Raw genomic sequence first — 24,218 nt, forward strand, 5'->3', positions numbered from 1 at the left:
TAATTTAATTTTAAATATTTCAATTTTCCTGATATATAAAATGTTAAAAAATATAAAGAACTGGTTTGGACTGAAAATATTCACTATCATATAGGCAAGCTATACTAAATGTCAATAAAAATCTAGGTTATCTTTTAAAAAAATTACCAGGAACAATGGAATACCCAGGATAGAGCTACTAGCTTTTAAAGAAGAGATAATTAACCTTCTATAGGAAAGAAGGAAAACTTTTGAATTCTTTTTATGAAACAAGTACAACATTGATATAATACTTGACCAAAAATAACCCACACAAAAATGGTTCAATCTTATTTATTAATCTTAACGAAGAATACATCATGACCAAGTGAGTTTTATTCTATAAATATAAAGATGATTCAATACTAGAAAAATAAGTCATCATATAATTAGATCTACAGAGAAAAACCACACAATCATTTCTAGCAATGCTGACAAAACAGTTGAAAAGAATCCAAAACCTTCTTGGTTTAAAAGGAAGAGCCATAAAATATAAATTGAGGGATACATATCAGACCAAGCACCAACATCACATATCACAGACAGAGTTGTTCTTCCTAAAGTTCAAAACAGGAAACAAGAAAAATTATACCCATTATATCTGTTATGATAACTGTTATATAGCATATTGTATATCTAATGCATATAGCATATAACATACATAACTATTACATAGCATATAGCATAGGAGGTATTACAGTTGTAATTACAAGATTATTATAGTCAAAGGAGTGAGGTATTCTGATTGGCAAGGTCTGGGAAATGTGGAAACTTACAAGTGAGAGAAGACACAGGCTAATGGCTCCACTCTTATTGAATGGAATGATTTCACTCTAAACAGAGGGAATATAAGAAAGTGGATAAGAAGAAAAAAGAGCTTATGCAGATACAACTGAAGTGTCATGTTACTTCTGTTAATCTAACTCCTCATTGGCTCCCCATCACACCCACGAAATGATTCAAAATACTTTTCTACTGGTTCATCTTCACCTTGATTATCCACCAATCATCTTCCACTTCCATCCATTGAAATTCAGTAGCTCAGGAATATTTGGGCTGTGACTTACCCCTTAGAGAAGATACCTCAAATTTGACCTGGGACGAGGTAATTTGGATTGCTCTACACCCAAGGTCATCAAACTATGTCCTGCAAGGGAATCCAGCCTTAGGCCTGTTTTTCTGCTCCCCATGGGCTAAGAATGGTTTTTGTATTTGTAAATGCTTGGAAAAAAATAAAAAGAAAATTACTATTTTTTGATGTAAAAATTATATGAAATGCAAATTTCGGTGTCCTTAAGTAAAGTTTATTTATTTAGCCAGGATTATTCATTATATCCTGTCTATGGCTGCTTTTGTACTACAATGACAGAGCTGAATAATAGTAACAGTGACCTTATGGCCCACAAAGCCAAAAACATTTACTATCTGGTACTTTACAGAAAGAGTTTGCTAACCCCTATTCTAGAAGCACACAATCCACACCATCCTGTCTGCTTTACTAAATCACAATTCTTGAGTTTCAGATTGTTCCTCTCTCAAATGCTGTATATTTAGACACAAAAATGACTTTATTTTATTTTCTTAGTGTTTGTTGAATTATTGATTGTCGATTGATTGAATGTTGTTACCTCCATATCAGCTTCCATATTCCTTTAAAATAATACATTTTGTTACCCAGCTCTAGTTTTCCAAAAACAATGAACTAACCATGAATCATGATCATATTTTCAAATATGAGAGATCGAAGCATAACTTGAGTTTTAAGAAATCACAAATATCTGCACCTTGTTCTATTCATATCTGTTTTACAAACCAGGGGAGTCTTTGTTTCTTTTTTGGCCATTTTTTTCCCTAGAGAATTGCTATAATTGTAAACTGGAATATTTTAGGGCAGGTAGAGCTCTAATTTTACGTCTAAAAATGCAAAGCCCTCAGTATATGATATTGGATTAAATGGGAAAATTTTTCCCTCTCCAAAGTCAAAACCTGACCATTCTCGGTCCTCTTGCCTTCTCCTGCTATAGCTTCCTTCTTACAGTAGAGATAAGAGACATTGTTCCACGAAAATCGGGTGAAGATCTGGTAAAGCCATATTGCTTTTCTGTTTTCCAGGAATATTGACTTTTCTCAGAGTTGACTGGTCACAACTGGAATGAGGTGCTTCCTGAGAAACTTCTGGATCTCCTTCCAAGAATGTTCCTGTGCAGCTGCATGTGGGATCACCTCTCCTCCCCAGTGTATGAGGAAGTGGAAGTTGGAGAGCTTCGAGGCACAGCACAGTGGGGAATAGGGAGGGTATATCAGGTGGCCAGCCCCAGGGTAAGATAGCAGGGTCCAATTGTTCTTCCCATTTCTTCTCAGCTGTTCTGTGGCTTGCTCAGCATGTGCTTTACTGTTGATGTTCTTATCTTCTTCTCCCACAATAAAGAGGAAATGTCCCTGGGCTTTTTCAATGGGGAGAAAAGAAGTCTGATTGGCTTCAACTCTAGCTTCCTCAAAAATGTGCCGAAACTCGAATAGCCCTAAGGCACTGATGGATAGTAACTGTGGAGAGTGGGGCAAAGGCTGATATATCTGACCACGATACACCTGTGGAGCATCAAAAATGAAGTTGGGCCCATTAATAAGCACGGTGGCTCTGACTTGTTTTAGGTGAATAGCCATGGAGAGTCCAATCTCTGCTCCTTTGCATATGGAGACCACCCCAATACCTGGACCAAAGACCTGAAAATAATGGAAATGAGATGTTGATTCTATCCATCATTTAGCAAAACCCTACAATCTCAAACAACCTAAGAACTTCAGTGGCCAGTGGGGACAAACTAAGTGCTAATCCCACTCACTTGGCCGGTTCTAGAGTTCTGGAATATACAATGTATGTTCAAAGGAAATACTTCTTCAAGAATACGTCAGACTTTACTTACTGAATCCTATGGATTCAGCATTGTGGTAGGTGCTGAGTTTAAAACGCCCTAAAGAAACACCAATGTAGTAGGGAAAATAAGAAAAAGGCATGTAACTATTGTGAATAATATCAGTCAGGGTATAATTGATTGGTCAGCTTTGTTGCACCAATTCTGAGCTCTCTAGAAGCTCAAACAAAAGGGTACTCTGTAGGAAAAGATCGAGAAAACAAGATGAGATTAGTAAGATAGAGCATGGAAACTTGAACAGAGCATTCCAGACTTGCTTTGGTTTCTCCAAAGGTTTCTCCTTTAGAGAAAGGTTTCATAAAAGAGGCTTGGCTCAGCTTCCTCTGTCATTGTCTGTCATCAAACAAACATTTTGGCATTCACCCTGTACCAAGCACTGGGAGACAGAAAGGAAAAGCATAATCTCTTATCATCAAGTACCTCACTGCCAGATAGAGAGACAGGAGGGAAAACACAGATGATCAGAGGATCTTATAAATTCTACAATATAAGAGTGCAATAGGCAAGACAGCAAACCCAGATTGGCAGAGAATAAAGGCAAGACCAAAGAAAGGTTCTCAGAGGAAATGGGCTATGAGTTGTCTTTGTATAAAAAAATGAGCACAAGCTAGAAGGAATGGTATTCTATGCTGAGTGAAGTAGACACAGTTAACTGCCTACACAGGAACCATGCTTCACAATTTCAAGGCTAACATGACCTTGATTTTGTGGGGCATAGCAATGTACCCAGTCCCAAAGGATAAAATTCTGATGCATCTGAACCTATTCCCTATAGCTACATCCTTTTTCAGACTCTCTTATAAGGCCACTACCTTTGACCTAAGGCCTTAGATTTTTCCCCCACATAAAATGGCATACAATTATGAGGAGAAAGCCTAGATTCCTGGCCATTCTTTCCTGCTTCTGATACTGGTATATTGACTTGATGCCTGAAACTGCTACAGCCATTTTGTGACCTTGAGGAGAAGGCCAAGAAGTTGCAGAAACGTCAAACCAGTCTCCTCGATCAAAAACTCCACAGAGTTTCTGAAACAAAGCTGGAACCATCTATCTCCAGAACTGTTATGTGAGAGAATAAGATGCCTTATGCTGATGTCATTTAAGCCACAATCAGCCACTTTTCTGGGAAACATAGCCATTCCTAATGGATTCACCATAGGAGGAGCATGTGCAAAAACTCAGAAGCAATGCATTTAGGAAACCACAGATAGTTCTTCATTGCTTGAGTTTAGAGTATAAAATGAGAGGTAGCATCATAAGGCTGGAAAAGAAAACAGCAAATTGATAGTGAATAACTTCGAAGGACATGCTAAGCAGCCTTGACTCTTTTCCTAACTACACAGGAGAATTAGGACAGGTTTTAAGGAATGAAATGATGGTACCCAGAACTAAGGCAACACCAGTGGGGACAAAAATGTGTTCATGAGTTATTTATGAGTGTTCAGCTCCCAGTCATCAACGGGGTATGGGAGAGCAAAGGAGAAGAAGGAGTTAAAGATGATTGGTTTTAACGGCACAAAATAAAGCCTTGATTCTCCTTGAGCAGTGACTTCACGCAAAGGGAGAGCTTCAGAGAGTCACCTCTCTTCTAAAGCCTTTCTTGATCCCCTATAATTTCTTAGGAAAACAGAATTTTATTAATGAATATTTGGGGGGTTTTTCTTACTATTTGGAAAAATATGAATTAATGTACCACTGGTATCCAGCTTACAGAAATATGAGAAATGCCTAGGGTAAGGGGAAGACTATGTGATAGTTCAAGGATAGTTCCTTTATAGGCATCAAAAATAGCAGTTTAAAAATTCAATGCACCAGTAGATTGTCAGCAACTGTTGCTCATCTTACTACTGCAATTCTGATCATATTTTGGTGATCTTTACATGAAAAAAGATGTAGTAAAGACACTAAATTTGTTTTCCTCTTTTTTTTGAGGAAGATTAGTCCTGAGCTAACATGTGCTGCCAATCCTCCTCTTTCTGCTGAGGAAGACTGGCCCTGAGCTATCATCCATGCCCATCTTCTTCTACTTTGTATGTGGGATGCCTACCACAGCATGATGTGCCAAGCGGTGCCATGACCGCACCCGGGATCCAAACCAGCAAACCCTGGGCCGCTGAAGCGGAATGTGTGCACTTAACCACTGTGCCACTGGGCAGGCCCCTAAAGACACTAAATTTTACTTAGATAAAATCTTACTAAGGAAAAAATATTAGCAATTAACAAGGGATAACACACATCATCCTATTATAGAAGCAAATTTAAGGGGATATGTGGATTGGAAACTACTAAAGCATTATGTTTAAGGCCTCTTAAGTAACTAAAAGTTTAGACCCACCCTTCAAAGAAATACTGATTATCTGTCTGGTTAAGTGTGGTGATCTACTAATTATCAGAGAAGATGACAGTAATAATAATTGCTCACATTTATTGAGCGTTTAGTATTGCCAGTTATTTTAGTAAGCACTGTGCTGTAGCCCCTTTAATTCTCACAAGAACCTTACAAAGTAGTATCACTGCAATATTGTTTAACAGATGAAGAAAGTGAGCATTAGAGGGTCTTAGTAACTTGTCCAAATTCCCACAGCCTGATGGGGTGTAGCCAGAAATGCAACCCACTTCTGTCTGAATCCAAAGCCAATGCCTTTTGATTCCATGATGGACACAGACTAACTTTCTACGCAGTTTGTCTTTCTGGGCAAAAGACACTAGATGCAAAATAAATCATGTGCATAATATAGATATGTAATAGACTCTCAGGTTCACTGGGGTAGAGCCATACCTGGAAGTTAAGGGAAGTCACAGAATATTATGCTTATTAGAAAACAGGGACTGAAATCTAATGAAACGGCAAAAATTACCTTAGGATGTCTCAGGAGAAAGTTGGCAGCTTCCTCAAAATATTCCAGATCTACTTTCTCTAGTGGGCAAGGCAGATCTTCATAGTCACAGTAAGCCAAGGCCAGGGCAGCAAAGCCGTGACTGGCCAGGAGACTGGCCCGGAATTCAATCAGTCCTCCGATGCTCCCAAACAAATCAATTACTCCTGGGAAACGGCCCTCTCCTGAAAAACATAATATAAAAATAAAATAGAATCGGGTATGAGGGGAAGATGAGGAAAAGAGAAGAAAAATACGACAGCATAAAGAAGAAATGCATCATAAATTTTGGAATCAATGTGTACATTTTCAATAGAATCCCCAAATTTTCAGCCTCGTATCTGCAGCAGAATTAAAACTGATTGATTATATAATGGAACACAATATCCAAAAGTTTGATTGGAAACCATGTTCACTGACATGTTTAATCTTTGTAGCCAAGGAAAAGTGGGGACTTTCTATAGTCCTGGAGTAAAGAAAGCCATGGTAGTTAGGGCAGGGTTTCTTAACCTTCAAGGAGAAACACTAATAGGCTTCAGAAAATCAATGAGGTCTTGAAATTACGTGCAACATATGTATGTAGACATGTACATTTTAGTGATGAGAAGGTCTACAGATTTAATTGGTTCTCAAAGAAGTATATGGCTCAAAAAAAAAGGCTTCCGAAGCATAATGCTTCAAAGAAAAACGTATTGAAATGATTATTGTTGGTTCGCAAACACCCCCACACACAGAGAGCAAGGCGAGACCAAAGGAAGAGGCAGACCACTCCAGATTGGTAGGTGGCAGGGTTAACAAGCTAAGGGAACTTATTTATGAGGCTTGTCTTGGGCAGCCTCAAGACAAGTAGATCTCTGCGCCTGCCTGCCAGAATCTTAAAAGTTTGTAGAGAAGCCTTCGCTGGGTTCAGGCACGTATAGCGTCCAGAGGATCTCTACAACAGCTTACTCTCTCAAGACTGTGTGCTTGGAACAGCTCCTACTGTGGGAATGGTAGGCAGAGCACACATTCCAAGGACAGAGGAGGAAGTGAGCAGCTTCTGATTGCTGGGGTCCAGCTCACAGGTCAAAAGACAGTCATGTCCTCTGGATGACCTCCTCCAACACTCCACCCCTGGTGACTGGCTTTTACAATCTTATATTCCCCCACCCCACCCTTCCGCAATGTGCCCTAGGTGGTCAGCAAGGGGTTTCACTAGCATGGACATGGCTAGTTTGGCAGCTCTCTGGCTGTACTGGAGGTAGATACAGCAACAGTATAGGTACATGTGAGAGAAAACATGGATTAAGACAATGATTCCCAAAATAAGTAACAATTTTTTCCACTGAGAGCCCCACTATGCAAACTACTGATTTATTAAATCCCCTGGGCTGGGCGTCAGATCACTCAGGGCATTCACTTGTGTCTTCATGTGATTTCATAAAGATAATACATTAGCAGACTCATCAGGTATTCTGTTTGGATAGTGATACAGATGCCTTCTTGTGAGGCAGTGATAATGTCCAAGGCCATTCTATTTTGGAAGACAGCTTTTCTCATTAGAGACATTTCAGTGTTCAGTAAGAACAGACTTTGTTGCTGGGTGAGTTTAGTAAGGACTTCTATGTGTGCCATGATGTCTCCCAGGCCAATGGAGGGGACAAAGATGGCGGTCGAATGATCATACCAGCCGAAAACAGAATGTGCCCATCTGGCGGTGAGGAGACAGAGGTTGGCAGCTTTCAGAACTTGACCTGGTTGTGCATACCATACATGTTGGCTGAGGGAGGCAGCACTGTCAGGCATGAGGAGATGAACTGGTGGGGGGGATATGACAGACCAGGGCTCCCACCTTCTCCCCTGTCTCAATGGTGCATGTTCCATTCCAGGTACAGCACATTTCAACAGGTCCAGCTTACAGCAGGACAACAGAATCCCAGTGAAGATTGAGTAGCTCTCCCTCACCAAGGGGTGTGAAGTAACTCACCCATCTGGGTGAGACATCGCATTGCCAATTCTAGTAGATAATGCCTCTCCATATGTGATGAAAGCTACATGTCATAGCCTTAGATAAACTCTAGAAGTGCTGAGATGAAACTTGAGTTGGAATGGAGTATCACCACATTCTTGTTCTGACCCAAAGTTAACCATGATTCTAAGGCAAGAAAGAACTGCTCTATATTTTATCCATGTCCAAATTAAACTTCTAGAAGGATAAGGCATTCAAAAGAGGAAAAACAAGGATAACAATAGTCGGGTAATTCTACTCACCTGGAGGGAGAAAGAGTGCTCCCCGAAGGCGGCCTTCTCGGACTTGGATTCGCGTGACACCAGGTGCTACGTACCATCTCTCCAAAGTCAGGCTGACGATTGGATCAGCGGTGGCCTTGTTGATTAAGATTACATTTGAATTATACAGTTTTAATTGAACCCGGAAGGGGCTATTCATCACATCTCTTTTCAACAGTCTAGTTAATATCTTTTCAGGTTTCAGGGACCAGAAGAGACCCATCGGGTGGACTCCTACGTAGTCACCTCCAAGTGAAGAAGCATGCTCCAGGTCCACCTCGCCAACTTCATTGGCCCTATAGTAGGCTTGGGAATGAAACATGTTTCCCATTTCATCTTCTAGTGATGCCTGAAGAAGCACTATCTGAAAGGGAGTCAGGCCTGTAGCTCGGATATGCACTGGCTCATCGACAAGGGCACTTGCAGGGGTAGCTGTCAGCTGAATCATTGTTACAGTATGGCACCTTGGATGATTCTTCAGTAATGCCTTCAGCAAAACCTTGAAATAGAAAGGAATGTGAGAGAATGAAATAAGGCAGTGATAAGGTTAGTGAAAAGTGAACTTGATCAGGAATGCTTGGGATTTGGCTGTAACTCTCCAGTTATTTAGCAAATATCCTGCTATAGTCTTTGACTGCAAGAGGCCAGAGAGCTTTCAACAAATTTCTAGAAGATATAAAGCAAGCGGATATGTTTTATAGTAATAATGAACCAGGCTGGAGAAAGCAGCAGCCAAAATATGCATGAATATTATCAACACATCCAAAAAGGATATCACAATCTGCCTCCCAGAACGCTTGGAAAATCAGATGCAGTGAAGGATAGGTGTGTGATGTGGGGTTGAAAACAGGGGACTTTGTTCAATGTCTATGTATGTGGAACAGGTGACTCCACTGTTAATCCCCTCTCCAAGTCGTGCAAGCAGAATTTCTGGCATATAAGAATCTTCCTCCAACAGAGTGCAAAAAATAGAGGGGTCTTCTCAAAAGAATGAGAATAAAATCTTTGAGGAGAACAAAGAGGCCGACATGTGTATTGCTCCCTAGAGAAAAAAGTACTTATAGCTTCACAGTTAGGATTTACCTAGTCCTAAGCCAAACTACGAGTTGACAAGCCCTTCAGGTGCACAGAAGTCTTGCTGAGCTTTTTATAACCTCTTTCCTAAAAATTAAGAAATGCCCTTCTCCTTTTGGTTAGTGTGGAGAAAGCCACAAAAATGACCATTGTTCTCAGTCTAATAAAAAAGATTATCTGGATAAACTACAAAATCAATTTGTTTTCTGTTTTTATAAACTCATTAGATTGCAAAAAATGCAAAGAATCTAAGTGAATTGAATGCCAGCGAGTGACAAGCTCCTCATAGTAGAGAGGAAACTTTCTCCCTTGCACAGTGAGTTTCATTTATGATAAAACAGCAAAAAAGAAACCCCATAAAGAAAAATAAGTAGAAATCAACAGAAAATTTAATGCACTTTTAATGGATGTGTGTGGGCTGGTTTGATAGATTAGAAGTCTGAGAAAGTCCAGCCCCAGAGTCTTTCTCCAACTATCAACAGGACTTAACCATGTGCTCTGGGACAACGAATCAGAGATGGAGAGCAGAGATGTGAGCCGAGAGCAATCCATCTGAGGCATTGCAGGCCTTTATATAAAGTAAGGCAGGTGCCTAACGTTATACACCTGCAGCAGAGCACAGGAGGAAGATGGGGCCTACATACAAGCAGATAATTATAATTCAGCTAAATTTTCAGTGAATTGCTAAAGGCTTAGTGTGAATACCTGGTAGCTGCAGACACATGAGAAATTTGCACCCAATCAGAGACTCTTTTCCACGGACCTCACCAGGGAGTTATAAGAAAGATTTGAGTAGAGAAGAGACTGGAAAAAGGTTTCCTTACTCGTGCAGGCCTGGAGCAAGGTGGCAGCCACCACTGCAAGAGAGGCACAATGCCCCACCTAGATGTGTTTTTCTTGAGAAATAAATGCCTTAAACCATTAGAGGAGAGGATGATCAACTGAGCCGTTTCCTGGGATTGAAGTATTTCCCAAGATGCAAGACCCTCAGTGCTAAAACCAGGACAGTCCCAGAAAAATCAAGAGGGGTTGGTCACCCTATTGGAGAAAGAGCACCAAACTCCACCACTCCCAAGGCATGGGAGACGACCCATTGCTGCTGGGAACAGGAAAAATGAATGGAAAAGAAAAACTATTCCTGGAAGGCAGGAAACCATGCTGGACCCAAATAATTAGAGGTCTCATACCACTGGGAGAGGGCAGGATCTCTGAGAAACCTTCACCCCCAGACCTAAGGATACAGGGCCCGCCAAAGACTGAGGCTCAACCAGGACAATGGAAAGCATCATGGCCTTCCCACCACCAGGCTAAGGAGCACCAAGTAACAACAGCAATCTACCACTTAGGGCTGGCAAAAGCATGGAAAGAGACACTTTTTGATGTTCAGGCACACAGGGAAGGTCTAAAGCTGAGGGTAGAAAGTGAACATTGAGAAAAACTCTAGCAAACAAACCTCCGTTCTAAAGGCGAAGTAACACCAAAAGATTTTGAAGGTAGTGATAAGGTGAATGTAACCATAGCAACAACAGCAAAAGATGAGCTCAGGTCTTCACTAGATTGACCCCACTAACGGACCAGCAGCAGAAGAGGAATTTCTATTTCCAGACATAAATATTTATATCAGTTTTTACTGTTCTGTATATTACGTCTGACAATAATTAGAAAGTTGAGACGTAACTCAATAGCAAAAACACAAACAATCTGATTAAAAAATGGGCAGATGATCTGAATATATATTTTCCCAAAGAAGGCATACACATGGCCATCAGGTATGTGAAAAGGTGTTCAACATCACCAGTCACTAGGGAAATGCAAATCAAAATCACAATGAGATACCACCTCACACCTGTTAGAATGGCTATTATCAAAACGACAAGAGGTAAGTGTTGGCAACGATCTGGAGAAAAGGGAACACTTGTGTGCTGTTGGTGAAAATGTAAATTGGTGCAGCCACTATGGAAAGCAGTATGGAGGTTCCTCAAAAAGTTAAAAATAGAACTACCTTATGATCCAGCAATTCCACTTCTGGGTATTTATCTGAAGAAAATGAAAACACTAACTCAAAAAGACATCAATAACCCCATGTTCACTGTAGCATTATTTATAATAGCCAAGACACAGAAACAACCTAAGTGTTCAATCGGCAGATGAATGGATTAAGAAAATATGGTAGATGTACACAATAGAATGTTATTCAGCCATAAAAAGGAAGGAAATTCTACGATTTGCAACAACATGGATGCACCTTGAGAGCATTATGCTAAGTGAAGTAAGTCAGACAGAGAAAGACAAACACCATATGAACTCACTTATATGTAGAATCTAAAAAAGGGGGGGGGGTATGTACTCATAGATACAGAGAACAGATTGGTGATTGTCAAAAGTGAGGGGTGGGGGGCGGTCTGAGGTCGGCAAAATGGGTGAAACGGGTCAAAAGGTGCAAATTTCCAGTTATAAAATAAATAAGTCCTCGGGATGTAATATACAGCATGATGACTATAATTAGTAATTATATTGTATATTTGAATATTACTAAGAGAGTAGAACTCAAAAGTTTTCATCACAAGATAATTTATAACTATGTAACTATGTGTAGTAATGAATATTGGCTAAACTTATTGTGGTAATCATTTTGCAATATATATGTGTATCAAGTCATTATGTTGTACACCTATAACAAATATAATGTAGTATGTCGATTACATATCAATAAAAAGGAAAAAGCTGAAGGTCAAGCACAGAATTTGATGATAAAAGTAGATAACTGCCAACAAATATTTGACCAAGCCAGGTGTGTTATGTCAAGGTCAGGACCAGACCTGGAACATGAGATAGGGATATCTGGTGGTTGCCTCCAACAATTTTGATTCCCTAGAAGTTTCTGAACCTTCTGGGCCTGCTGAAGATGTCCACCCTTCCCCTACTAAGAGCTAGAAGTATCCTCTCTTCCTTCCTCCATATTAATAGCATGAGAAAAGATAGTATAGAGGTCTTTGTCCCATAAAGCAACAGGTGCTGCTGGAAGCCGTCCCCATCCTGGCTCAGAGGCCTATAACAAAAGTTGAGTCACAGCATAACCTAGCTAGGACCATGCTGGGCTTGACAAAGGAAGAAATGGACTATATGCCAAAGTTGCTGCATAACCTAGCCAAAAAAAAAATTATGAGACACACAACAAAAGCAAGAAAAATGGCGAAAGACAAAGCAATCAACAGCACTAGACTTAGAGATGATACGGATGAAACTATCAAACAGTGAAATTAAAATAACTGTGATTACTATATTAAAGCTTGCTATAGATTGAACGTGTGTGTCCCTCCAAAACGCATGTGTTGAAGTTGTAATTTATACTGTGATGGTAATTGGTAGTAGGGTTTGGGAGGTAATTAGATTTACATGAGGTCATGAGGGTGGAGCCCCCACGATGGGACTGGTGCCACTATAAGAGGATGAAGAGGCCAGAGTTCATGCTTTCTCTGCCATGTGAGGATACATCAAGGAGCAGGCTGTCTATAAACAAGGAAGAGGGCCTTCGGCAGAACTCAACCATGTTGGCATTCTGATCTCAGACTTCCGGCCTTCAGAACTGTGAGAAGTAAATTTCTGTTGTTTAAGCCACTCAGTCCATGATAGTTTTTTAGAACAGTCCAAACTAACTAAAACAAAGCTCTAGTGAAAAGGATGGACAACATGAGCAAACAAATAGGGAATTTCAACAAAAAAATAAATGGAAACCAAAAGAAAGCATCAAATGGGAAGCTACAAATAATAATAATAATAAATAGCAATGCAGATGAAGAATGCTTTCAAAGGGCTCATCCATTGCACATAGCTTGGATAAAATCATTGAACTTGATGCTAGGTCAATAGAAATTACCCAAATTGCATAACAAAGAGGAAAGAAAAAAAAAGAGTGAAAAGAAAAACTGAACAGAGCATCCAAGAGTTGTGGGATAATAATAAATCACGTAATATACATGTACTTGGAAATCCAGAAGAAGAGAAAGATAAAGGAACAGAAGAAATATTTGAAGAGATAAAGGTCAAGAATTTTTTAAAATCATAAAAGATATTAATCACAGACACAACAATCTCAGAGCACCCCAAGCAGGATAAATTAATAAAAAACAAAAACAGGGTCTGGCCCAGTGGCCAGTTAAGGGCACACGTTCTGCTTTGGTGGCCTGGGGTTGGCCAGTTTGGATCCCAGGTGCAGACATAGCACTGCTTGGCACACCATGCTGTGGTAGGCGTCCCACATATAAAGTAGAGGAAGATGGGCATGGATGTTAGCTCAGGGCCAGGCTTCCTCAGCAAAAAGAGGAGGATTGGCAGCAGTTAGCTCAGGGCTAATCTTCCTAAAAGAAAAAAAGCCTAGACATCATATTCAAAGTGATAAAAATCAAAGATTAAAAAAAATTTAAGGCAATTAGAGAAAAAAAACTCACACTACATACAGAGAAATAAAGACAAGGGCTTTATCAGACTTCTCATCAGAAACTGTACAAGCCAGAAGAAAATGGAATGATAAATCTTGCTGAAAGAAAGAAAAAAATCTATAAACCCAGAATTTTATATGCAGCAAAATTATATCTTAAAAACGAAGGAGAATGTATCCATCTTTTGTAACTTGCTGAGTCTCTAATTATTTGAAAAGAAAAATATTTTTTAAATAAAGCAGAAATAAACATTTTTCAGACAAAAACTAGTATAATTCCTTACTAGAAGACCTGTATTACAAAAAATATTAAGGAAAATTCTTCAGGTAAAAATAATATGACATGATGACACTAGAAAGAAAATTGGATAAACCTTGAAAAGAAAAGAATTGCTGTTCTTTCTGACCCTTTTGGGGTTGTTTCTAGGTGACTAGAAAGTAGCAGAAGTGTCAGGACTCTATGATGTGCAGCAGTCTCACAGGGTCTCTCTACAGAACATTACCCATTCACGGCTCAGAAAGAACTTTATAAGGTCATCTGAAAAATACATATAAAGCGTTGGTCATCCTAGTACCTTGAGCATCCTGACACCACTTGGTGCTCAGGAATCTTCAAGACACAGGAAAGAGAGACCAAAGGCCCATTGGTGATGCTTTGGGAGGTGGTCCTCACAAGCAGCACATGGTCGACCTAAAACACATAGTCAACCTAAAACACATTCTTCGTCATCCAAGAATAGCCCTCTCTAAATTATGGAAAACGATTGTTCTAGAACAACAATAAATGATCAACCTCCCTCAGAAACTCCAGCTGGGTTTATATTTAAGAATTATGGTCCTTCCTCTATAAAGTTTTGTCCTGGTGGACTGATAATAGTAAAGATGATTTAAAATTACAGTGGCCAGTTGGGGTTCTTTTGAGCTTTTAAAACTTGTCTTTTTGAACACCAGATTTGAGAACCACAGATTAGACAAATTGAATGCAATCTTTGATTTCTAAAGAATCAAACATGCCACCTTCTGGCACATCTGCTTAAAAACTATGGTCCCAGAAACTGTAAATATTTACAAAGAGCAGCAAAATATTTACAAAGAAGAAAAAAGCATGTTTTGTGTGCTGAGACCTTGGCTTGGTAACCATCAGTATGCAGTGCCCAAAATACGGTTGGACAGAAATGTGGGTTGTACGCCATTTGCAGCCAGATATAGCTGAGAAGAAATGGAGGTTAAGCTCCATTTGTGGCTAGGATTCTACCAAAATGCTGCCAGCTTCAGGGGAATTACACTGGCCATTAGAAGGAACATTCCAATTAGATAAGATCATTTAAGAGGCGCACTTAAAAGCAAAGGTTTCAAAATTCCAAAATAGCCTTATTGAAACTTTCATTGGAAAAAGCTAATGAAAATTTAAGTTCTTATATCTTGAGATATAAGAAAAGACTACACAAAACCTTAAGCTAATGGCTTTACAGACACTCCTATAAGTATCTTCAAAGGAGGGCCCTATATGGGTCCCTCTCAGAGTTCATGAGACTCTGAGAGAGTTTATGATAAACTGCTACATTATTCTCTCATGCAGCCAAAGAAAACTAAAATTAAATTTAATGGAGTTGTTTAATACTGCCAGAAATATTTTGTTTGTCTTGGCTGAAACCTGACAAGATATTTGAAAGGATTTAGTAACTTATGATCAGAATTTGACCAAATTGGAAGCTGATAATCAGAAAGTGATGGAAAATTTTTTCTAGGCTTCCTCCCCACTAAGCTAATATAAAACTTTGTACCTAGTGGGGAAAAAACAAATTAAGGATAATGTAATTGGATGGATATGTCGGTCCTTGATAAGCAACTAACCTCCTCTGTTTATCTCAAAAGGCTTGTAACCTCTCTGGAAGCTGTTATTGAGTATATTCCCAATTCCTAAGACTGAAGGAAAGAAAGATATATGAAGTATTTGGAGATGCAGACTGATACGGAAGCACTCTCATCCAAAAATCTAAGGAAGACATTTAAAAACAGAGGCTATAAGATTTTTGGTTGCATCTGCCTATGTGTTTATCTGTGTGTCTATGCATGTATGTTATAAATATGTGATATTTTTCTACCTCTGGATGGTATTATCAAGACTAGTTTGTGTGAGAGCTGTGTTTAATTGGCTTAAAAACAAACAAGCACTATAAAAATCAAGTATATTCTCAAAAAAAAAAAAAAATCCAGAAACTAACCCAAATGAATTTCAGGATCATGTGATCCAGGAAACTATTCAGTATTAAAGCTAAGTTAAGTTTGTTGGGTTAATTAAAATAGGCATGTCTTTAGAGTTATCAGCCTTAAGTATGAAACTTTTGTTGTGAATAGGTTTGCCAAAAGTTAAACAAATTCATGTTTCCTCTGTTACAAAAGTTGGCAGGAAAAAAAACTGATGGCTAATTTTGTCTAATGTCTCAAGAAGTTTTTGTAGGTAATCTAAACATAATTATTAAGAAGAAGTAAACTAAATAGATGTAAGAAAGATAAAAAGTTTTGGGGTGAACTTTTTAACAATAATTATGTATTATGGTATATGTACCTAAAAACAGCTTCCAAAATCTTTTTGGTAACTTGAAACCTTAGAGTTTTGATAGATTAAGTTAAATGATAGAAATTTATTGAGTATCTAGATCATTTCCAAATAAGATAAAATATTAGACATTAATTACTAAACATAAGTTTATATACTTTTGGCTTCTTATTACAGAAAATTTTAAAATATTTAGATTTATTAGTAAACATATTTTATGCCATGCTGAGAAATTTTCTGTGAGAAAGTACATATTTCTAGAAAATATTTATAAGCCTGCTAATCCACAGAATGCTAAGGTAAAAGCACCATTGCTTACTTTTTAGTTTCTTACCTCATAATTGCTTACTTCTTAGTTTTCAGTAAAAATTAAGGTTTCTAAGGGTTGAGAATTATAATTAATATGTGACTAAAACTACTAAAAATTAATAAAGGAAATATCTCTGTATACAAGGAAATTAAGATATATGTTTTCAGTAAAAAAGGTATGAGGAATGGAGATATTTTTATTTTGTTAAGAAATTAATTTGTCCTACAGTAAAACTGGTTATGGGAAAGAGGAAAGGAATTTTCGTCCTAAGAGAGGCTAACAAGAGGGGAAGGCATGAGACAAATTCTAAATGTAAGAGGAAAGTTATAGAAGGTTTGTAGAAGAGGAACCCTGAGAAAAGAGTTTTGTGCATGGTCAAGTTGGCTAAGATTGAAATGAATTTAATTAAATAAATGAATTTTAATGTCAAAAGAAAGCTGGTGCAAAATTAGAATTTGGTTTTCTCTCTTAGAAGGACAGTTTTCTTGGACTTTTAGTCAGCTCTTAATAAAGAGATTATGAACAATTTTTCTTTACTTTTCAGTAAGTCTACCTAAAAGGCAGAGGTTCTATGTTTTTTCAAAATAATTTCCTTTGTTCAAAAAGCTGAGGTCTCTCTATTAAGAGGGTTAAGTTTTTCTTTTTAACTGTTTAACTGTCTGTGTCATCTTTAACATTTTCTGTTGTCACTTTGGTTAAGTGGATAACTAAGCATTGTTTCACAGTGACCTATGATCCTATTTGACCAAGTGTTTTGAAACTTTTTGATATTTTTTACAAACTTCCCAAAATTCAAATCCCAAATAAAGTCTTTCTTTTGACCTGAAAGTAACTTTCAGAATTTCCAGCAGACCACTGGGACTTCTCAAAGAATTTATTCTCTCTTCCCATAAAAGGGGAGATATTAAACTAATTAGACTTATCTGGTATGTTAAATTGCATGAGAAACATTGTCAAATAAATGATGATAAACTTTTGAGGTTATATTGTGTGAGTAAATGTTATTAATTTATATTCTACATTCTAAAAAGTTATATAAAATTCCCAAAATTCTGATACATCCTAGTATGCCATACTTCTAATCACTATCTTAAAATGTGTGGCACAGAAATAACCAAATTTACTAGTCGTTTGTATTGTAATCAGATCCTTAACCATGCTATTTTAAATATTTTGTCATTTGCAGATAGTTGTAGTTTTATTCTGATGCCTTTGCAATATATTTCACCTTCAGAGAGATTCATGGAAAAGACTCTGACACTTACTCTAGAACACAGTTTTCTGATAAACTTCTAGATTATGATATTGAACTGGGTAAGAAATTACAGAACTCTAATGGAGACACTGATGGCTTCAGAAAACGGCTAACAAAAGATCAAGAACAAATATTAATTACCTGGGACTACATGAGCTGAAAAGGGTACTCTAATATTTCGTTTTTCTAGATTTAAAGAAATCTCTTCTCATAAGCTGTCAACAATTTGGTAAATTATACCTTTCTGAACAAAGAGGAAACATTTGCTTTTTCTCCATACTTGATCCCTCCAGAATTTGGAAACTTTCATTGAGGATTCTTATTTCCATTTAATCAGGCCAAGATTTTAATATAAACAAATTTGTTTTACTGTGATTATCTTTTGGAAAAAAATTAGGGTAATTGTAGAGAGAAAAATTACGTTTGCACCTTAGCAGATGTTAGATTCTCGTCTTAGGCTGGTATGACCAGCTACTGTAAATCTCTAATGTCTTATACTCAAGCCTATCATCAACGAGTTAAGAAAGCTTTCTTGGATTCCAATTTAAAGGATCCTTTCAGTCACACTCTAGAGGCTGGTGACTAGGTATTCTGTAAATGTCATCAGAGGAAGACAGTCCTCAAGCCAGATTGGAAAGAGGCTTATTGGAAAGTGCTCATGACCACTGACACAGCTGCAGAAACAGAAGGCATTTAACCTTGGAGATACATCTCACAGCTAAAGAAGTCCCCACCTGACATCTAGTGCTGTGCAAATGCCGGAGGCCTGCAGATCAAATTGACTAGGAAGAGAAGCAATCGACATCTGAGGCAGACAGCTTTCCCCCAGATGGTGAGACCAGGCCTGTATTCCTTTTACTCACTGTTGCTTCTTACCTCATTTTCTCCCTCTCTTTCTTGGAAAGATAAATCTCTTATCCGCATCTCCCAATCTATTACAAAAGGGGAAAATCTTTCTGACTATTGGGTTTCTCATCAGAATCCTCATTCTGTACATGAATCTAAAGATCCTTTAGTACATTTAATGACCAGTCTCCCCACCATTCTTCCCCTAATTCCTTGTGCTAAGTGTCTAGAACTCCTTACCTAAACAACCAAATCCTCGGTTTAATCGATTTCATTATAATGACTGTAATTTGTGCTCCCTTCAGGTCTAATTTCACTTGTACTTGGCAGAAAGGCCTACGGGGAACACACTGTTCAAATTCTTATCATACTAGAGGTTATTATACAATTGGATTGTTGGTTTCACCTATTTTGTTGTATGGTCAATCAGAAACTCAGCATTAGGCATCAGCTTTGAATCTACTTCACAGACTAAAATGTGAAACTAGTTGCACGGATAGTCAAGGGTGTTTAATGCCTGATGATATCAACCTCAGTGAAGCTACCAGTTTTAGAAAAATGCTTTTCCTTCAGTAGGCACTGCTGTGAATGAATATGTCATGAGAAATTTATCTAAAACCCTGGAGAATATTGCTAAATCTGCCACTAAAGCAATAGCTGCCCAAGATCAATCTGGATTCCCTTACATAAGCTATATTAGATAATATAATTGTTCTTGATTACCTCCTAGCTGAACAAGATGGGTTTGTTCTGTAATAAACACCTCTTGCTGTACTTGGGTAAATAACTCTGGCAACGTAAAAACTGAACTAGCCAAAATCTGAGCATAGGTCAAATGGTTAAATGCTGTGTCCACCGACACCATAAAAGATCTTTGATCTCTTTAGCTGGCTACCCTCAGGAATGGCCTCCTGCATCAGATCTATTCTCCAATATGAACTTTACTATTGTAGGAATTCTCACTGTCGTAAGACTTTGTCTTATCTGCATAGCTCAATGTTATAAAAATATCACTTGGATAATGGTCATTCAGTGCTTTAAAATGATTGCTAGGGCTTATGAGCCTTCACCTGAGACACCTAGAGGAAACTACAATGTTTTCCCTTGAAGGAACTTAACAGCAAGGTTTTTTTCTGCTCTGGTACTCCTGTTGCTCAAATGTGGCCTAAGCTCCTAAGGAAACAACTTTTTCCCCTATGTGGGATATAATATATCAAGAATGAGCCTTCCTTACGATGAAGGACTGAAGATGCTCTGACAGTTGATCAGCAAAGCTTTCTAATAGTCCATCAACAATGCTTTCAAATGGTTGATCAGCGATGCTTTCCAAGAAAGATTTCTCTCAAAAGGGGGAAATATCAAAATTTACTACAGTGGAACCATTTTAAATGGAGCCAGAGCCACTTTTCCAGAGAAATTGTTTGCTATCTTGAACCCTTGACTGAGCCAAAATGGCAATTGTTTTACAAGCAATTGTTTGAGAAGTCAGCAGGAAAACAGACATTCTGATCACAAAGACTGAGACTTTCTGAAGATAGAATCAGTAGTCAATCGATGTTTAGCCAAGACTAGCTCTCTGCCTCCAAATCCAATTAAAATTATTTGTAATACAGCCTCTCTTCCTTGCCTTTAAAAGTCCCTGACTTTAACCCCCTAGCAGGACACATTTTGGGTTTCTACCTGAATCTGTGTCTCCTGAATTTGCAATTCTAATTACCCAAATAAATACCTGCTGTTTGAATTGTAGTGAAGTTTTCCTCATTGAGATGTTCATGGTAAAGATTTCCTCTAAGCCTGGAAAGCTACCTCTGGGTCTTTCCATCAAAAGGCTTGTTGGATTAAGTCACTATTGGAATAAATATACTAAGGGAGCTCTTATTTGTCAATGGTCAGATGATGAGTCTTTTGAATTGAAAAAACTTCTATATTTGGAAATTTTTTAGAGAGCTCTCATCATAAGCAGCTGCCTTACTGATATTAATAGGCGGATCCAGTTGAAAGGAGGACACAAAAATGCGTAATAACAGCTAGCCTTAGAGATTCCCTTGATAAAATGAAAAAGCAGAAATCAGACTTAAAACAACAATTAAAAACCAAATCTGATGTAAATCCTCCCTACTCCTCCCTCTTATACGCCCCTTCATCCACAGCTTCCTGTCCCTGTGTCCTTCCAGAAGGTCTTTGGGATCTCTGGGCCCCTCATCTAAACACCCTCCCTCAAAACCCAGTTCAAAACCCAGCTCCAGCTCCTCAGCCAATTCTCTTAACTCCTAAAAATTCTCCAACTTTCCCAGAAAACCCCTTAACCTCCCAGCTTCCTAATTTAACTTACCTCTCTTTACAAGACTTACAGGGGGCACTGCAGTTTGACTGCCAAGCTATAAGAATCCAGGTCACTTAGGTAAACGCTGAAAGCCAGGAATCAAAATTAGCAGATTGAGAAGGGCAGTAAGTCTCCCTTTGCTGTCGCTTATGACTCCTCCTATTTTCCAGGGCTCAATAAATAGGCCATGCCAATTTCATACATTCCTACGCAATATCTCATGCAATGTCCCCTGCAGGCATATCCTGGGCGTCCTCTGCAGAGAATTCATGTCCCTGGACAGCAGCCAATCTTTCAAATTACAAAACCCTCTCACCTCCACTCTCAGAGAATCCTACAAAACTCAGAGAGGAATTAGAAAGATTAGCTGTTATTCACAACCCCGCTTACAGGGACCTGGACTGGCTGCTAAGGGGTATGCTTCCCCATCGCAATTATACTATAGTTGTCAGACAGGCCAGATGACCCTCTGGAGAAAATCCCCCCCACACGCAGGGGAAACAGATGGCCAGAATCTCCCCCAGGCCCTCCTTCAAACGACCAGAGAGTAGCTCAGCTAGAGGCTGGTATTCAAGGGTTAATAGTAGTGACACTGGAGGCCTTTCTTCTCAATGTAAACTGGTCAAAGGTTGAATTAGTACTCAGAAAGAAGGCAGAAGGTGAACATCCCAAAGCTTTTTGAACATTTTACACAAACTTCCCAAAAGCACGCTGCATTAGACCCAGAAGCCCCAGAACATAGGAATCTCTTAACGTCTGCTCTCGTGGGGAATTCTCTCCCTGATATTAAAAAACAAATTCAGAATGGTGTGGTAGGTTGGCCTGAGCATGATTACATTATTAAGTGTAATAATGGAGGCAGCAACACAATTCTTTGAAAAAATTTAGCAAGAATGCAGGAAAAAAAGAGGTAAAAGCTACAATTCTTGCTTTGTGACTTGAATCTTTAGGGAGACAGAAAAATGATTCTAAAAGTAAATTAAAACCCACTCAAAGCCCTCCCTATTTGTTACCAGACAGTTGCAGATATTGCAAGAAATCAGGACATTGGAAGAGAAACTGTCCTACACTAAAGAAAAAGGAAAATTTAAAAGGCTGTCCCTCTAAACCCTGACAGCCCCAGAAGTTTCATTATTCTCCTCCTGAGGGGCAATTCCCTCTTAACTGACAGGGTCATTGGATCCTCAGGCATACCCCAGAGCCTACCATGACACTTAAAATAGAGGACTGGGAGCTGGATTACTTAATTAACACCGGTGCAACTTTCTCTACTATCCACGCAGAGAGTTTATCTCTACCTGTCACCTCTGACTCTATTCAAGCTGTGGGAGTCTCTGGGCAGCCTGTTTCATTGCCCATATCTCAGCCCACTCCAATACCTTTAGGCTCTCTTAACACCCATCATGACTATCTGGTTTCCAAGTACTCACCAGCAAACCTACTTGGTAGAGACTGAATGCCGCTATAAATTATAACGAGAAAGGCAGTTTTATTTCCTTGCCCTCAGCCCAAGCCCCAAATTTCCTACCTTCTTTACTGGAAACTCATCCCAATTTAAATTCAGCTGAAGAGGAGGGATCTTTAAGAGATGTTGCAATTATTCTTTGGGCCACACATGCAAATGAAGTTGGATTGCTACTGAGCTCAGCGTCCATAGGCATTGCCTAGAAAACAAATAAACCTTTTCCATCAGTAGCTGATACCCTCTCTCCAGGGATGCAAGGTGAGGAATTAATCCTATAATAGACTCCCTCTCACAGCAGGGTATCCTTGTCTTTACTGCCTCACCCTGTAACACTCTAATCTTGCCAGTAAAGAACGAAGGTAAATTTAACTCAGATGAGAACCAGATCCATCGATTTGTACAAAAACCTAAGAACTGTAAACTCTTTTGTAATCCCTTGGCAGCCCATAGTCCCCAATCCAGCTGCCATTCTCACCTCACTTCCTCCTGATGCAGGCTTGCTCTGCTCAGCTTTCTTTTCAATCCCATGGCACCCTGACTTCCAATTTATTTCTTCATTTACATTTAAAAGGAGACTATTAACACAGACTCACGACCTCAGGGATATCTTGAGTCTCCCTCAATATTTTCCCAAGTCCTTAACGCCAACTTGGATTCTGTAGCCTTTACCCCAGGCTCCACACTAGTTCAGTATGTTGACGAACTTTTACTCTAAGCAAACCAAGTAGGGAGCTCTCACAGACTCCCTTATCCTCCTAAAGACACTGGCTGAATGAGGTCATAAAGCCTCGAATTCTAAACTTCAATAGGTACAAATAACTGTTACCTCTTTAGGATATGACATATCTCAGGGCATCAAAAGCTCACCCCAAAACTCCTTGAATCAATTTTGTCCATCCCTCTCCCCAAAACAAAAAAACAGTTATGTAAATTTTTAGGGGCAACTCTCTGCTGCCACTGAAACCAGCACAACACAAGGTTGACATAAGGGAAGCCATATTGTAGAAAAGAGACCATGTTGTAACTTTGAATGACCTCTGACTAACTAAGCCAGCTGGATTTGCACCCTCCAGGAGATCCACCTTCTCTGTGGATTTTATGACCCCAGCTAGTGCTTATACCTCCCAGCTGTGATAAGATGATAACTTGGTTCTTTTGAATTCCTTAGGAATGTGATGACCCGCCCCCCCCCCCACCCCGAACAGAGAGTCCATGCTGACAGCCATCACCAATGAAAACTGAAATAGAGATCTGGTGTGTCAACTCCCAGTCTGCAACATCAGAGGGTCAACTTTCCTAACCCCCTCCCATATAACCTACTGGCCTATGTAACTGCTTCAAGATTCTGTGCTCCCTTAAGATGGTTCTTTTGGACATTAGTCTGCCATCTTCCCTCTTGCTAGCAAGCTATAATAAAATGCCCTTTCTCAGCCACCATCTCACCTCTTGACACTTGGCTTTTGCCTCACAGCGAGCAGATCGTGCCCTTCGTGGGATAACACCACCAATGGATTCCTCATTTTGCAGCCCTGGTTAAACCTCTGTATGCCCTTCTCCCAGAAGTCATCCCAAAGCTTGCTTCTTGGACTTCAGAGCATTAACCTCCTTAGAAGTTTTAAAATTAGCTCTGTCTTCATCTCTGGCTCTTGGTTTACCTAATTTTGATAAGCCTTTTCACTCATACTGCCATGAAAATAACGAGATTGCTGCAGGCATGCTAGGAGTCTTTTGCCTCTCGGATATGTCCTACAGCATATTTCTCATACCAATTAGACCCTGTGACATCTGCCACCTGATTGACAGAGCCAGAATGCTAACATTAGACTCCCCCATTCACCTCTACGTTCCCCAT

General features: G+C 39.1%; 1 protein-coding gene across 6 annotated transcripts; it reads right to left on the reverse strand.

Annotated features, from left to right (window-relative positions):
• Nucleotides 1–296: 296 nt before the first annotated feature.
• LOC100054567 (bile acid-CoA:amino acid N-acyltransferase) lies at nt 297–23,140 on the reverse strand. 6 transcript variants are annotated; one of them, XM_014735932.3, is made up of 5 exons: nt 22,842–23,140; nt 22,430–22,565; nt 8,078–8,594; nt 5,810–6,012; nt 297–2,742 (listed from the first exon to the last, which is right to left on the reverse strand). In XM_014735932.3, the coding sequence occupies exons 3-5, from the start codon at nt 8,541–8,543 to the stop codon at nt 2,146–2,148; spliced, it is 1,266 nt and encodes a 421-aa protein (XP_014591418.1). In that variant the 5' UTR covers nt 8,544–8,594; nt 22,430–22,565; nt 22,842–23,140; the 3' UTR covers nt 297–2,145. The 6 variants fall into 6 exon arrangements, with proteins under 6 accessions (XP_014591418.1, XP_070106895.1, XP_070106896.1 ...); XM_070250794.1 differs by having other exon boundaries at nt 20,308–22,565; XM_070250795.1 differs by lacking the exon at nt 22,842–23,140 and having other exon boundaries at nt 22,430–22,742.
• Nucleotides 23,141–24,218: the final 1,078 nt, after the last annotated feature.

Source organism: Equus caballus, chromosome 25, assembly GCF_041296265.1.
Source record: "Equus caballus isolate H_3958 breed thoroughbred chromosome 25, TB-T2T, whole genome shotgun sequence".
NCBI classification, from domain to species: Eukaryota; Metazoa; Chordata; class Mammalia; order Perissodactyla; family Equidae; genus Equus; species Equus caballus.